At 40.7% G+C, this 17,414-nt stretch overlaps 1 protein-coding gene across 1 annotated transcript; it reads left to right on the top strand.

Moving 5' to 3' along the window:
* Nucleotides 1-1,488: 1,488 nt before the first annotated feature.
* GDF10 (growth differentiation factor 10) lies at nucleotides 1,489-13,576 on the top strand (the record flags this gene model as incomplete). The annotated part of the gene is made up of 3 exons (XM_082309156.1): nucleotides 1,489-1,786; nucleotides 6,998-7,905; nucleotides 13,385-13,576. 3 exons carry the CDS (start codon nucleotides 1,489-1,491, stop codon nucleotides 13,574-13,576), a joined length of 1,398 nt encoding a protein of 465 aa, XP_082165282.1.
* Nucleotides 13,577-17,414: the final 3,838 nt, after the last annotated feature.

The following is a 17,414-nucleotide window of genomic DNA, read 5'->3' on the forward strand; positions in this document are numbered from 1 at the left end:
ATGGAGAAAAAAAAAAAAAAGTATCAAAGGATGGTTTGGCTTATTTATAAGCAAAGATTAATTAATAGGAGGTTTGATACTTTAGCAATGTACATTTGGGTGAATTTGTATTTGCAAATTGTTCATTTCATACATTCAAGGGGCACAGAGCAACGTGGCCTGGTGCTAATTTTAAAAATGAATCAAACCTTTCTTTGCCATGATCCAAAAACTACAAACTTGTGGTTCAGAGGCTTTCAATAGTATCTGCTCAGATTTGACACTCCAAGGTTAAAAAATCACAAAAGAGTTGTGTTATACACAGCGACAGTAGCTTTTTCCAACAATTTTTCAATTATTGCATTGTATACTCTCCAAGAAAAGTAACTGTCTTGGCTACTGGAGGACAAGCTTTAAAAAAAGGAGGCAGAATGAACAAATTCCCTTAAAATATACCACTCTCCTTATAGGTTGTCTTTAAAACTGCTATTCATTATAGCAGCATTTATACCCGCTGGGTGACTATAAACTATGATTCAGAACTACCTGTGTCACATGATGAATAAGCACAACATGCACTATTCACTTTTAAATCAACCCCCTCCGACCTAAGCCATGTAAATCCTTCAGAAATTCACACCAGTATTCTCCTCCTTCAGATCACACATAGAAATAGCCCAATGACGAAAGTTTACCCATGCACAGCCCCTTTAACCCCTACTATTTAAGTATCTGCTTGGAATTATCAGTGACCCTTGTTGCACTCTTGGCTATTTCACACCGGGTCCTCCAGAGTACGGACCCACCGGGGACGTCTCTTTTCTCCGGGATCCTTGAAACAAACACTATTTACAGCGTTGTCTTTCCAAGACAGCACTGTCAGCTCTGCCAATCGAAACAGAAAAGACCCTTCCACTTCCTTCTGCACGTATGTGCGCACCCTTTCCTTCTCACGCTGTCCCTGCCATCCACCCACCCTCCCGTCCTTTCCCACCTCCTGCCTGCCCCCTTGTTAACTATTTGCTTCTATCTTTTAGAAATTATTTTCACGCCACCCCTTCCCTCGCTGGCGCAGGCCGCCAAGGTGCCGTCCTGCCGCAGCGCTCGCTGCCACGGCGGTGACATGTGTCTCCAATCAGCGGCTGTGCGATAATTAATTTAGATCCTTTCCTCGCTACCCTTTAAAGAGCGGGGAAGCCCCACGTTGGTGGAATGCAGCGTCCCCTCCCGCGAGTTCCCCCGCACCCGGACCCCTGGCGCTGCCCCCGCTCCCCGCCGCAGCCCCGCTCCGCCGCCCCCGGGCCGCAGCTCCTCACCCCCGGGCCCGGGGATTGGCCCGGCGGAGGCGGCATCAGCGGCGGCGGGGGGGGCCGCCCCCACCCTTCCTCCTCCCTCCCCGGCCCCGCCGCCCCCTCGCCCCGGTGCGGCAGGGCCAACCGGGAGACCCAGACGCAGGCAGCGACCGAGCCGCCGCCGCTCCGCGCCCGGCCGCCGCGCAGCATCCCCCCGATGGCCGGCCGCCTGACCTGCTGCCTCCTGCTGTGGGCCCTGGGCCATGGGGGCTGCCAGTCGCCTGCGGGGGAGGGCGCCGGCAGCCAGCCCGCCTGCCCCGTCGAGCCGCCGGCCGCCCGGGACTCGTCCTCCCCCGGCCGCGACCCCCGCGGGGGCTCTTCACCGCCCCCTGCGCTGGGCAGCATCGCTCAGGACATGGTAGCTGTCCACATGCTTAAGCTCTACGAGAAGTACAACCGGGAAGGGAGCCGGCCCGGCGGCGGCAACACGGTCCGCAGCTTCAAAGCCAAGCCAGGTAAGACGGGCCGGGCGCGGGGCCGCCGCCGGAGCCTCCTCGCTCCTCTTTCGCTTTAAAGTGACGGGTTTGCGCCGAGGTTGTCAGTGACTGCGGGGGGTGCCCCGCTGGGTGAATACCGGGGGGACCCTTGCTAACTACACGGACAGGGTGTCTCCCCTCCGCTCTGCCGGCGGCTTCCCACCTCCCCCGGCTCCCTCCCCTCCCCCGAGAGTATCTGCAACAAGGTGTCTCCCTTCAGAAAGCCTCCGTTGCTGTGGATGCAAACCATCGGCAAAAGAAGCGCTGTTCCCAGTGCACGTCGCACTGGGTCGGAAGATCTTTTCAGAGATACTTGGAGCATACAACTAGTAGCGAGTGCTCCAGCCGCAGGTCCTCTCGCAGGCTCTCAAGTCTCTGTTAGGAAGAGTGCCGCCTGCGGGACCGCCTAAAACTGCTCGGGGTCTGAACTTCACTGCGCTGCCTAAACCTGAGAAGGGAGGTCTGACCTCCCTCTCCCCAACTTTACTTGGCTTGATTATAAGGGTGGAAGAACATATATACTGTGTCAAAACGACGCCTTCGTTATCCCAGTCTTACTTCAAAGTAATAAAGAGGAGGTTTGCGTAGTTAATACCCTTTAAATTTGTTATCCTTTGCCAAGGAAACCCAAAATATCTTTTCTGGAAAATATCTTCCTTCTTGGTTAACTCTTCAGACTATAACTAAGATCTTAGCTCTTAAAATAAGAATTACATCAGTTTCTAGAATATAATTTTTGTTACAGTCCAGAAATATTCTTTTTTTTTTTTTTTGTAGGGACATCTGATAGATGAATTCAAAATTTGCTTTTGCGAGTTTCAATCTATTTCTCCTACATTTAGAAGTCTCATGTATAGAATACAATGCAGCACACTGTTTTAGGGAGTGGTTGCTACAATATCTCACAATAACTCATATTCTCTAGTGCACCCCAACTTAATTTCTATCCTATGTCAAATGCAATATTAAAAAGTAATTGTATTCAAGGAGGAGGAGATCCCATGGAAGGGTAACTGGCTAATGAAAAAGCCTAGAAATCTAGGAGTTAGGATGTAAAGCAATCACAGACATTTGGGAGAGAAATAAATCATCATGCTCTAGATCATTAGCTAGCAGCTGCTAACTAACAGGGGTTAGGAAGGAACTTCTACTGTGGATGGTTATTCCATGACCTCCTGTTATCACTCTTATTTTTCTGTGAACTGAGCAGCTGAGCCTGGCTGCTACCCAAGGCCCTGGACCACAAGAGTGATTTGGGAAGAATGCAAGGATTGCACTATATTCTTTTTCTTCATTTTTCAATTAAGCTGCTGAACAAGTTACTTGGATGCAAGTGGTTTAAAACACTAAAATAGCAGCATTTTCTACCCACAGACAGACTGTACTGAACAATTACAAATCAATATTATTTTGCTCATCAATTACAAATCAATATTATTTTGCTCATCTGTCAGATCATGAAACCAAGGCAGAGATGCTTGGAAGTAACTTGTCTTTCCATGCAATGGAAATAAAGCACACCTATGTCCAAAACTCCTGTGTCCCATCTGTGTACCTTCTCTACTGGATCACATCTCTCCCCAGTAACATGGCATGAAAGCAGAACCTCCTCTGCAATATTCCTTTGTTATGACAATAAATTGTATTTCTTTGTAATTCATCAACCTAGTGATGAACAGTCCTAAATGAACGATAGAATGACACAAGATGAGGGAGGGGAGAAAAACTTTATCTGGCAGTGTGTTTTTCTTTATCTCCTCCAAGAAATTCTAGCATTTTCTTCTGAAAGAAGAATTTGGCATGTTCTTCTAACAAGACATGTAGAATGCCCATTCTTTATAAAAAATGGATGATAATTCTGATCCTATTGAGATAAGCAAAACAGACTACACCTATAATAATTTCATTTTCATTATCCCAAGCAACGGACTTACTTCTTTCTCTCTCTCCTTTTTTTTAAAAAAAAAAAAAAAAAAGTACCTTTCAGAAAATCTGTAACCTTCTGTTCCTAAGCTTAAGGCTGTTCGTTAGGGGACGCTCAAGCATCAGTGTTAGTTATGGCTGTCAAGATGGGGGCTCCAAAGGTGCAAAATGTCAGTCCAGACTTAGTTTGCTCCTTTGTCATATGCATTATTGAGGTCTCCTCAACTACACAATGGTATTGCCACCCTAGATAGCCCTTACAGGGTATAGATGGTGTTGACTGGGTTATTGAATATGTAATATTTCTCCATATTCAATGTGAGGCACTTGCTATATATATACATGTGCTATTTGCTTATGTTCCAAATACAACTTCATGTTCCTCTAGCAGTACTTACCACTTCAGGGAGAGTGCTTCACAAACATCTGATGACCTCCTCTCAGCTCACCTCTATGTGTGTTCACAAGAGTTCATTATTTCTCCGATAAGGAGCTGAGAAAGAGCCTGTGAACTAATTTCTCGAGTTCTTTTTTTCTTCAGGCACTTTGCAGTTTTCAGGGAACTCTGTAGCTTTAGAAAACAGCACCAATTGACTGTAGTTAGTTACACAGTCGAGTTTTAAGTGGTTTGTGACCAAATGTGAGATACTAAGTTATTGTCCAACTTCACCTAGCTTGTTGAGATTGGGGGGGTTTAGTCTTCATGGCAGCAATCTGCTGCCTAAGCCATGAAACTTCCCCATAAATTGACTCTTGCACCTCAGGCTCATTCCCTGAACATCATTCACACTCTGTGCTAAACGAAGCAAAGGCCTTGGTGAATAGTACAGAATAGCAGCCATTTAATTAAGACTATCTCATAATACCTATGTGCAAGAACACCAAATCAAGATTACCCAGGGAACAGTAATTCTGGCCTCTAGAGCCTTGCTTTAACATAATTTCATAGCTTTTAAATGGTGTTTTCTGCATATTTCTTTCTCACAAATGTGTTATCAGAAATACCATGTAAATCTGTTTTGCTAATCTTCACTTACTGCAACACAACATTCTCCTATGTGTATTATGTATTAAAGGCTAATATTTTCTTTCCTTGGCCACTTGCCTTTTTTTTCCTCTACCAATCTGTTGCATGTATCATCCACACATCTTGCCTGTATTCCTAACCTGAAGCTGTCTACAGTGATCAGAGGTAGATAGAATCAGTAAAATATTAACAGCTTTAATGTATACAGCTAGTACAGTTCAGCTCAGAGTAGACCTGGAAAATGTAACAATGCTTGGTTGACAGGTTGGTAAAAGCCTGAGTGATTTGATGCAATATGATAAATAAGACTATGCTCCATCCAAAACTCAAGTCTCCTCAACTCCTAAAAAGCCTGTACTTCCAGGCTTCTGGCTTTTCAGTAGATGCAGATTCACAGATTCTTATTCTGTTCTACAAAGAATTTTGACTTTTGAAGGGTTTGTTTCACTCAAGAATGCAGAATTAATTTAGATGAATTGAAACTCCCTTTCTCTGAGCTATCATCACAAGTTACCTTCCCATCTGAAACCCTGGGACTCTGGTGTTTGAAACGCCTTTATCCCAGCGATGCATAAGCTTCATAGTCATATCTATAGAACTGATGGTGCTAGGAGCGTTCTACTACTAAAAAAAATATTTAAAATTTCAACTGTACACAGCTCAGGTGGGGAGAGGCTAGACTTCTTTTTTTAAACATATGCCGTCTGAAATGAACAAACATTAATAACAACCTGGTGTTCTTGCACTTTCAGACTCTCCATGTGGGCCTGGAATTAATGAACATCCTAACCTGCTGTGGTTTAGTCCAAATGATGGTTCTATCCAGCATGAACTGGAAGCCAGAAAGCACCAATTTAGTGAGATGTAGCACTATTAATTTCTATCTTTCAAATGAAACTGTGCTTAAAAGGAAGAACATTCTGACAGGTGCCAGTTAACAGTACTGCCTTTCTGTTGTTGCTAAAATTTCTGTGGCTCATCATCCACAGTGCATTGAAAAAGAAACCTAAGTGTTTCTGGGAAGACTGGGTGTTGGGTTTGTTGTTTGTTGGGTTTTGTTTGTTTTTTGGTTTTTTCCTCCCTGCTGCCAGACAATTTCCAGGTATGTCAAAAAGGGCTGCCAGAGGGTTTGTCTGCTTGGGTTAACTAAAGATGCAAAGTTACCCACTGCAGTCCTTTGATGCCTTCTAAGTCCTAGTCTGAGCTTGGGAAAACAGGAATCACTTCTTGGTTCTGCCACCACTTTCCTGTATACTCTTGAGCTAGTAAAAAAAAAAAGCAACAAGCAACTTTTTACAATGATAGACTGTGAAGGCATGGTCTTTTGATTCTGGGATTACATTTTAACACACTAAGAGAGGTTTCTACTGTTAAAATAAACATGGTGTAAAGAGTTACTAGTGTAAAATTGCTCCTCTTCCTTGAGAGGAGGGTAGAGATGTAACCTGAGCACAAATTGTTCAACTAGCTACAAAGAGGCTATGTCAAATGGAGTTTGAATTTTGAGAGTCAGCTCCTATTCAACCGTAGTTGTCAAAAACACAAGTCTTAGAAACCAAGTAGGATTTACAGTGCTTTAAACAAAGCTCCTACATGATGTACACTGGAAAAGAGGATTGCTTGTAAGAGTAATGGCCCTCCAAATGTGTCGCACTGCCTACTTCCAGCCCACTTGTGAAATGCCTCTTGTGCACAATGTACAGATGATGAGCTTCATATGCTGTTGCCCACAGATTTAGCACCCAGAGATCTTTCAGGAATCTTTGCAGTCAGCTTTAGATTAGACCATCTTGAATATCAACTGTAAACCTGGTTTTCAGCTAGTATACTGAGTAAGGTACTGTTCTGACCTCTGCCATGGGCAAATCTGATAGCTTCTCTGAGCTTGACTTTGTTATAAATGAAATAGAAGCAAGGATTGCTTTTCTTGCCCGCCTGGAATGAAAGGCAGTCTGAAACTGAAAATCTCTGGGAAGAGTTTTACCCCTCATGTACGCAAAAGGTGCCCAGTGTGTCAAACAGTCCAGATATTATTGTAATACTGCTGCTAAATATTGTTAGGGTTTTTTCCTCCTCTTATTCACCATAGTTTTAAGCTGAAGTGACAAGCTCACTATACTAATTGATTTGGAGTGGGTAAGTGCAAAGCAAAATTTGTTAATCCACTTATATAGGAATAAGGGTTTGACTACCATTTTTGGTCTCAGATATTTATCCATATTTTCCTTGCTCTCTTGCAGAATTCTTGGCCCAGAAGCCCTTGTACTGCTTCAATCTGACATCCATGCAGGATTCAGAGATGATCCTTGCTGCCACTTTTCACTTTTATGCTGACAAACGCCCTCGGCACCGGGAAGCGTTTTGTAAGCGGTCCAAGAACTCATCCTGCCGTCTCCTTCACCTGCCTCTGATCCTGCGGCTCAACCTCATTTTCCAAAGCATTCACCAGAATTCTGCCTATGGACTAGTGAAAGGGAACATCACCGTGTTTCTTCAAAGGCGAGGGGCTTGGCACGCAAAGGACATTTCACACATCATAAAAGAATCAAAACAGGCTGGAGAGCTTATTCTCTGCGTCGAGCTTGATTCTGGGGAGAAACACCAGGGCTTCCCTGAACAGGTCGCCAGTCATTTACCTTATATACTAGTTTATGCCAATGATCTTGCAATCTCTGAACCTAACAGTGTGGCAGTCACCCTACAGCGTTATGATCCATTCCCTTCCAATGATGGGGACCCAAATCTATCCCCTAATGCTTCTACTGATACCCGAGTGAGGAGGGATACATACCTCTCTAGCTCTATTCAGAACAATGAGTTGCCAGAAGTAGATTATAACAACAATAAATATAACAAACATGATATATGGGAGAATGCCTACAAGTCCTTGAAACCAAAAGCCTCACGCAAAGACCGAAGGAGAAAAGGGCAAGAAAATACAGAAACACTTACAAAGTCTCAGGTGCTAAACTTCGATGAGAAAACAATGAAGAAAGCAAGGCGAAAACAATGGAACGAGCCAAGGATTTGTTCAAGAAGATACATGAAAGTTGACTTTGCTGACATTGGCTGGAATGAATGGATCATATCTCCCAAATCATTTGACGCCTACTACTGTGCAGGGGCATGTGAATTTCCAATGCCCAAGGTAGTATGCCTTTTTGTTGTTAGCTTGCAAACAGTAGATCTACTGTTCTGCCTATCCAACTACTTCTTTAGCTAGATTTTCCTTTAGATTTTTACCTTTTTCATTGTGCTCTGTTGCCTTGTTCAGCCTAAGTAATTTAAGCAATATCATTTCCATCAACTTATTCATCAGTGTGCAAAAAGATTCCAAGTTATCTTTAAATGTAATCTGAAGAATAAGAAAAATGTCTCAGGTTTATCTTACAATTTCTCATCTTACATCTTGAAACCATAACATAAAGACTTATGCAGCTTATAAAAATATGGTTACACACACTAAATCGTCAAACTACTCTGTTGTGGTAGCAGAAGTATAAAGTATTATATGCTGATAATAAAACAAGCTACTGTGTCAGGGTATTTCTGAATTCCCCTGGTAATACCTTAGGAGAAAAATGCAGAGCAGTGACACTGAAGTATTTTTAACTTTAAGAAACTGCTTGTCACTCTGAAAATAAGAATGCTAGTTAAGCTGATATTTGTCTCAAAATTCTCTGGTGCTTTTTTAATTTACTAAATTCTTAAAATTAAGACAATCCTGCTGGAACAAAAAAGTTGATATACCTTATGTGGCTGGAAATGCCACATAGCTGTCTGTAACACACTAAAGCTAGCATACTAAATTCCTCCTGTAGAAGCAATATGAAATTTGCTAATAGAGAGGCAAACATGAACTCCTGCTCCAATAGAATTTTGATTTGGCCCACTCCCACTCACTTGCTCTATGGCAAGAAGTAGAAATTTTGGCAATCCCATGTAGCACAGGAATTATCAGCATTTTATAGGGTTTTCAGGTAATGGGGGAGTGGAGGATTTGAAGCACTGCATAACCTGCATGTTTAGAAACTGTAATTATTTTGCAATTCTACCTACAAGTGGCCTGATTATTTATTCTACTGACATTTTTGCATGTGGTCACTCAGCACGTAAATATTGGGTAGTGGTTTACAGCAGAGAATTTCAGCTCTGAGACAGGAATCTGCCCTACTTTACATACAGGCAGATTGGTGTATGTTTGTGTTGAAATGAGTAGTATGATTTCAGGAAGAGTAGATAAGCAGGCTAGTTTAAGTCCAGGAACAGTGGAAATCCAGACATCACGATAGGGTATACAAATCTGACCACATGTTCTTGTGTAGCTGGCCAATGCTGAACCATATATACATGAATTGATACGTGGTCTGGTAAAAATTAAAGCTTGCACAGACTCACATACAACTTCATTTTTTTGTTGTAGTATAAATAGATCATGCAACACAATCACCATTTAACTTATCGAAAACAAAACAAAGACTGAGAATATGGGTCCTCAACCATACACCCAGAGTCTAATGCACCATTCATACATACCAAAGCAAAAAAAATAAAACAAAAACCAAACAAACAAAAAAAAACCCAAAACCCAAAAAAAAACCATTTCACATATCTGGCTTCTTGTGAGCAAAACAGCCTGACACAAAGGCTGGCAGAATCAGAGTGGATCCATTTCTAGCCGGAATAGTTAAATAAGCTTATATTGCTGACTTATTTAAAGTCTTATCTAGAAATATTACTTGCTATATAATTAAGATTCCCTTGTAAATCAAAACCACTTACTTTAGTTCTCATTTTGATACTTGTTTTCTAGACAAATTAATGTGGCTGCACTAGCATCTTGGTGCCAAAAAAAACCCAAAACAAACAAAAAAACCCCAGAGAAATTAAAAACTAAATCACATAGATTTGGGGATTTTTAGTTTGACACACTCTTTGATTTGGTTTGATTTGGAAGACGTCTACTTTTTGTTAGCTTTGTATTTTTAAGAGGGGGGGAAATATAGGCAAATTCACAGTTGTGACTTATTTAAATGACTGTTTCCAAATGAACAGAGATAACTAGGACATCAGCATAAATGAAGCTTCAGGTCAGAGCATAAGAATTGCTAAAAATTATGGAGGGAGAAATAGCTTTTGTTCTTGCATATATACCCTAAGTCAGGAAAGCATGCATATGATCTTGGCACTCCTACATCAAAGGGCAGATTAAGGCTATTCATGAAGTCTCGGTCTACACAGTCAACCTGTGATGGACAACAGGTACCTTATTTTCAAGGTACTCTTTTAGAACTGTGGAGATAGAATTATATACCTGGCATGTTGAGAGTCATCACATTATATGATTATTTTTTTTAAAGTATCAGTACATCACTCTGCACATCTACTTTAATAACTACAATTCTTGATCTAGATACAAAACAGCTCTGGTACAAATCTTGTCATAGAAAGTTCACTTACCTTAATGCTGAAGTTCTTATTCCCTGAACTGTGAGGGGGAAGACTAGCTTATATGGTTAATAATGCATTTGCCAAATAAATGGTAGTCCTATGTGTGGTAGAAGTAGGTGGGAACATATCCTTTTCCTGGTCTACAGTAATTAGAATTCTCTTGATTTCATCCTTGTAAGTGTGTCAGTTTGTGAGTTTCATTTTGAGAGTCGAATTCAAACCTGAAAACAAAACTTTCCTGAAGCTAAGAAGCATTGCTTATTAAGATTGCGGGGGGGGGGGCTGTTTTTTGAGGGGCAAATTCATGATAAAACAGACTTTAAAAGGGGTGTAAGCCACACAGAAGGGGAGGGTCTAAAGTATTTCAAACCTGCTGTTAAATTGCTTTTTGGCTACATTACCATCCTTCTATTTTCTGAGGCCCAAAATGTTCCTGAGCTAGGATTGTCCTAGAGGTTAAGTAAGAGCAAAACGTGGCCTGCTGTATATGACTTAGTAGCCAGCATTTAAAATGTTAGCACTTCCTCAGTGCCATCACTACTGGGCGTTCAACTCATTATTTCAAGCTTTCCACTTTAGCACATCGGTACAAAGGCTAATGTGAGGCCTAGCCCATGATCACTGAACACTCATGCCAGGTTTCCAGAAGGGTTGGAAAATTTGGAGCCTGGCTGGATGTGGAATGGGTGTGCTGTCTGGCTCTGCTGTGGATGTAGGGCTCAGGCAGCCAGATTCTGTACAGAGTAATAGTCAATAATAAGCATTTTTCTCTATAAGCATTTTTGTGCATAGTGTATACACTTGCAGGCATTAGAAACCTAATTAGTGCTGTTGTCTTGGTAGACAGCTGCTCACGCTAGACTTTGCTCACATCTGTTTGTTCCTTGCAGATGTTAGAGACTGCACAGCTGGAGAAGATCCTAGTAGGATCTTCTGCAGGTTCATACCCAGGAATCCTGTAAGTCAGTAACTGGCACTGAGGGCAATGATGGCTATCCACTCCATGAGGGCAACAAATTCTGTTTCAGTAGCACATTAGGATCTGTGACTGTTTCAAATAACAATAGGAAATAATAAAGCTGCTAAGAACACTTCAGGAGGTTCTTCATAAAGGCTAAAGAAAGAACTTGATTCTAGAAGCTCTAGTTCTTTGAAGTTCTAAACTCTGCAGTTGTTTAAACATACAAAAGCTACTTCTGTCTCTCTCTTGCTGTCCAGATTTCCTGACATGGCCAATGTGTGTAGAAGCTTATTTCTACTTCACATAGCAGCTGTGAGACTAATTCACTGCTGCTTGTTTGTGGACAGCTTTGAAATCTAAAGATGAACGGTGGCATGAGCAAGCTGTTGCTAATTATGCCAACATATGCTAATTACAGAAAGGCACTTTCCAGGATTGGTCACTTGTTGGGACTTGGCTATAGGGATGCTGTCTTGAAGCCCTTAAGGATCAAGGACGAATGTCACAGTTCCTCCTCGTAATGGCTAAAATGAGGTTGCTTTAGTCAAGGAGCATCTGAAAGCCTTAATAGCAATTAAGGTTTGGATCTGATTTGCTGATATGTTACACTTAAAGCAAATATATCAAAACTGAATTATCCTAAAAAATAGCTCGTTTGTTATACCCATGGACTACATAACTTTTAATGTTGAAATGAAAAATCATGTTTTGCATATATTCAATTATCATTTGAAAAATAGATAAGATATAGGAGACATTAATTCTTCTCACGTGCAGTATCTGCTTCCATGTGGAGGTGAGAAAAGTCCATATTTGTTGTCCCACAGATGTCATTTTCCACCCGATATACAGCTATGTACCAATAGTGATGAAAGATTTCATGTGCCACATATACCAGATCTGTGCAGAAAACTCATGGAACTGTAGCAAAAAGCCTGATATAACTAACACAATTTTCCTGCTGCTACTGTACTCATTTGCTGGGACAGTATTCAAGCATGACAACTGAACAGGAGTCACTGAAGCTTCAGCCTCAGTGGTGGGTTGCATGCCATACTACTGCCTCACATAACTGGAGCATATGCATTCCATGCTCTGCTGAGGCAATACAAAGAAAGGCTGTCACTCCGTCACCGGTAAACCTGTGCTTGACTGTATGTACCTTAAGCAACAGAAGTGGTGACAACTGTTTAGTACTATTCAGTTGCTCAGACTACAAAGGTCAAGTGTAGCTTGTGAATAAAGGCTAAAAAAAAAAAAGTTACATTTAACTACTAAACAGTATACTATTTACATATCTTAACTTTCTTGTTTTCGTATTCTCACTGCTGTTATGCCTAATGGCTGCCTTCTCTTCTCAAATATTTTTCCTTGTCTTGTTTACTGCATCCAAAAATCAATAGTAGAAATAAAATTGTGGCTCAGTACCCAAAACAGTATATAGATGTAAAGCTTCTGTGAAATCTCACTTCATACTTTTCCTGCCCTCCTAGCCTTTTGTTTTCTTCTCTCACTTTGAGGCTAGCTCGGGGTGGGGAAGAAAAGCCTGGTGAGGAAGGCAGAGGGAAGCAGACAAAGACTACAGGTACGAAGGACTTGTTTGTCATGGGGTTATGATCAGAAAGGCTCTGTCAGGTTGTTTGACTATTCTAGACTAACTCCCCCCTGTGGACACTACTTCTGGACCACTCTGCTCTTTTAAAAGAGAGTAATTACTCCAGGAAAAAGTAACTAATTCCAGGTTAGCCTACATGAGGAGAAATACTACTGGAACATAGGGATAGTTATTTTGGAAATACTTACAGTAGCCAATTTTCCAAGTCAGACAGGAGGTTAAGGAAGCAAAAGATAACATCTTACGACTGAGAAGTGTGCCCCACCTTTGTCCTTTTCTCCTGCATGCCTGCCTCCAGCATCTAGTAGGTGCAGTCAGGGACATTCTTTCTTCAGGCTACTGACTGCTGGCTGTGCCACCAGTGCCCTCCTCTGGTATTTATGAAGGCAGCATAAGGAACACAAAATATCTGTTGGATACACCCTGCGCAGGAAAGCTGGAAGTGTGAGGTACTGACTGTGCTGCATGGCCCTATGACTCAATCACATATATTCACTTTTTTGAGAAACAAAAAAACCTAACCTGTTGTCATTTTCTTAGTCCATTTGGGAAAGTGACTGCACATAAATGAAGTGATGACCATTTCCTTCTCTGTTCCAGATTGTCCGGCCATCAAATCATGCTACAATCCAGAGCATCGTAAAAGCAGTAGGAATCATTCCCGGCATCCCAGAACCCTGCTGCGTTCCTGACAAAATGAGCTCACTCAGTGTCCTGTTCTTAGATGAGAACAAAAACGTTGTTTTAAAGGTATATCCTAACATGTCGGTTGAAACTTGCGCCTGCCGATAAGTTCATACAAACACATCTTTAACGAGATCCACGCATCCTGCCCGACTACACTGGGAAAGTTGTAAATGGGAAATTAATCCATTTGTGTTGATGAATGAATGCAAGCCTACAATGCCTCTACAGAAAGCATGCAGAGAGACTAAAATGATACACATGCTCACCTGGAAGGAAATGTCTTACTGTCATCATTCGTCTTTCATATTCATCTTCCAGGAATTCAATACATTTACAAATATCTTCCTAACCCACCTAGCCAAGACACCTGGTGTTTAGTGAGAAATTTAAGTCTAAAGTTTTCCATAATCAAAGGACTAAAATGTGTTTTTATATGCTATTTTTCTGACTATTTTATCTCTTCAGTTAACCAAGAAGATGGGAAGTGAACTTGCAAAGGCAGGCTTATTTTAGAATATCACTTTTGTACACAAATCAAAACTTTTTGCCTAAAACACTCATACTCTTAATCTGCATATTTATACTGAAAAAATGCTGTAATAAAGGGCTTAAAATGTGTATTTTTTTCAGGATGCAAGTATAGTGCACTGCATAAGCTTTCATATAAACAGTATGTTAATATAGCCATTTTTGGTTACCCTTCCCTAATATATAATTTGTTCGACAAAAGACATATGTAATATCCCACACTTTTGGTTTGCTGGATAATTTCAGGCTGTTAAACATATTCTCTGAGTAACACATACTATACAGCAATATGTTGAAACACTAAAAATAAAATAACCAAGATTTATATTTTTGTAAATTATACTTTATATCCTCTAGATTGTTACATGCTTTTAACAAAAGCTAATAAATTAAAGGTACAGTAGTATCTAAAAATAGTTGAATTGTCTTTCTATAAATGCACTCTGTTACATTCTGTTAATTAGATGGAAACATGTAAATACATGTTAAGCTTGTCATAATGCACCTCAATAGATTAAAGACAGAAGGAAATACTATGATCATCTAGGCCGACCTCCTGCATAGCACAGATCAAAGAACCTTGCCCAGTATTTTCTGCACCATGCATTATGGAACTTCTGTTTTGAGCTTGGGAATGTCTTTGAAAAACATGCATAAATTTGGCTTTAAAGATTTCATGTGATAGAATATCTCTACTGGACTACAAGTAGTTGTTCCAAAAGTTAGTGCTCTTTGTTCAAATGCAGTGGCTTAATCCTAGTCTGAATTTGTTGAGCTTTAGCTTCAATTCACTGGATCTTACTGTAACCTATTTTATTAGATCCCTTTTATCTATTATCCAAAATACTTTCACTGTGTATTTTTAGTATATAGAGCAGGGTCAAGTTACGTTTTGGCTAAGATTTAAATAGGTACTTTGATTTCTTATTCTAAGCCTCAAAACAATTTCTCAGAGCTCTTTTCTGAACACTTTCCAGAATTTTCATTAACTTTCTTTTCCAACAATGAACATCAAAATGGGACACAATATTTGGCAGTGGTTCTGTTAGAAGTCTTTATAGAAACAGAGTCTCTGCGTCCCTCTAGCTCCTGTACAATCCTCTCTCAATACATTCATGGTAGCCCTTGTAACTGCAGCACTCCTTTAAGAGCTGATGTTTCATCATTGTGCCTGTCAGTCCTCTTTCTCAGTGTCCCTGCATGCCAGGACACACTTGCCACATATTCCATTTTCCCCCACTTGCTGTACAGTAGCATAGGCAGACCAGGAGCAGAACAAACTTCTGAAGTCTGTGAGGTAGCACAAAGTGCAAGATATGGAGTGTTTCCTCCTCAAGAGACAGTCTAACCTTCTGCATTATCTTATCCTATTAAGAGTTTTATTGTTTAGGGGAAGGATACTACACATGCTACCTTCAGAGGAATGACTAACTGGAAGGCTCCTATCCTGCTAAGGTGCCAGTTAACTTCTGCCACCAACATTCCATATTCACATGGTGCAGATTCCCAGACAACAGAGGTGTGTTAAATGTGGTACTTCCTGCTAACCTACGTAAAAGAAAGATTCAGTGTGCATGGGAGCGTCTGCAAGGTTCCTCTCACAGCAGTTCTTGCTAGTTCCTCCTAAACAGCTCTCAGTAAGAAGCAGATAGTTCTAAAGCACCTTGTAGTGACTGCCAGTTATGACAGCCAAAAGATCATGGATCCAGCTAGGCATTTCTTCTTCTCCCAAAGTACTACAGTGATTTACACTAGAACTACTGGGACAAACTTTTGTATATTGTTGCTGTTAAAGATCTCCCTTAAAAATGTAGGGACTTGGCTTTTTATAAATCACGAGAAACTCAACTAGAGTTGACAAAGTAATGCTAATGCATAAAGAAAAATTAAAAAGTTCTCAGAAATTCATCGTTTATTCCTATGGAACAGCCATAAGCATAAAACTTTTCAAAGTATCTTAAGTCATTGTCATTTCTGTTCTCTATGAAAATCTACCCTTTTCTGTAGGTCTAGTCTTGCTCCATTTAGCACCAGCTCTGAACAGAATGATGTATTAGCCTAGTGTGCTTATGTTGTCATCTATTACATTTTGTTTTCCTTGAGGAATCTTTTCTATATCTTGAATTAGTCCTTGGGTACAAACTTTCTTTCCAAGATGTGCTAATGCAAGCAATTAGGAAAGAGATACCATCCTATGATCTGTTATAAGGTCTATAGGCCATAAGGGAAAATGCTACTCCTATACTCATTAGGATACCTATAAAGCCCTGAAAGGTTTAGTCTGCATTTAAAGGTTTGTTGGCATATCTATGTTATTTAGCATGGGCAAAACAAAATCATACCTGTAAGTGGCATAGCTCTCAAGACATACAGTTACTACACAAGCAATAAAATTCTCTTATTAGTAAAGTTTATTCCATTTGGCATTTAGCTGTGCCGGTCAATTCTCTAATGCAAACAAGGTCTTAAACAACTATTTGTTTAGAAGTGGCTACTACTATCTGGGTCTTTGGCATTTGGATGTCTAACCTTCCTCTAGAAAAGGAAACTTTGCATTTGAAATGGCACAAATGCAGTCAGCTGCTCTTGGAAGACACTGATACCCTTACTCTCTTGGTTCCAACAGATCTTTTGATTTCTATGAACATCTTATAAACCATTTCACTCAATGTTTAAGCTTCTAGAGAAAGTTACTGTTGCCAAACACTTAAAATAGCAGGTCAAGATAATTCCACTAACTAAACCTAAAAGAATTGAAGATATATTAATATGGGATGATTACAGACAGATAAAACAGGAAAACAGCTGATACTAGTCAGCAAAGTGTTGGACATTTTTTTCTAAAACAAATCCAATTTCATTCTTTGATGCCACAGTTTAATTGCCAGAGGTAACAGCAACAGCTAGAATGTACCTAGGCTTTTGTGGAGTATTTCAATTCACTTGCACAAGGCTGCATAATTAGAAGAAACCACTGGACAATATTAGTATATTTGTGTATCACATGAATTAACAACTGTCTCACTGCCAAACCTCAAAGAGCAGCTTTCAAAAGGAATTGCCACTGGATGAAGCTGTTCATTGTAAAGTTTCTGCAAAGCTGACACTTGGCCTGACACTATTTGACATCTTTATATATGAACTAGAAGTCTGTATATAACAACCCCCACATCATTTGCCGAACACAGTGTTTAGGAGAGAGGTATTTGTATAGATCACTTGATCTAGCTGCACTTTATGTAATCAAAATTCATTTTAAGGTAGACAGATGCAGAACTTACTTAATACCTAGGCACAAGTAATGGAGGCTGCTCCCACCGAGTAAAAGACTGCACCTTTGAAAACCATAACTCTTAAACCAGTTTTGGTGGATATCATGGGCTTATGGCACAGTATGAGCATCCAGGGTGATGCT

Source organism: Platalea leucorodia, assembly GCF_965183815.1.
Source record: "Platalea leucorodia genome assembly, chromosome: 4".
NCBI lineage: Eukaryota > Metazoa > Chordata > Aves > Pelecaniformes > Threskiornithidae > Platalea > Platalea leucorodia.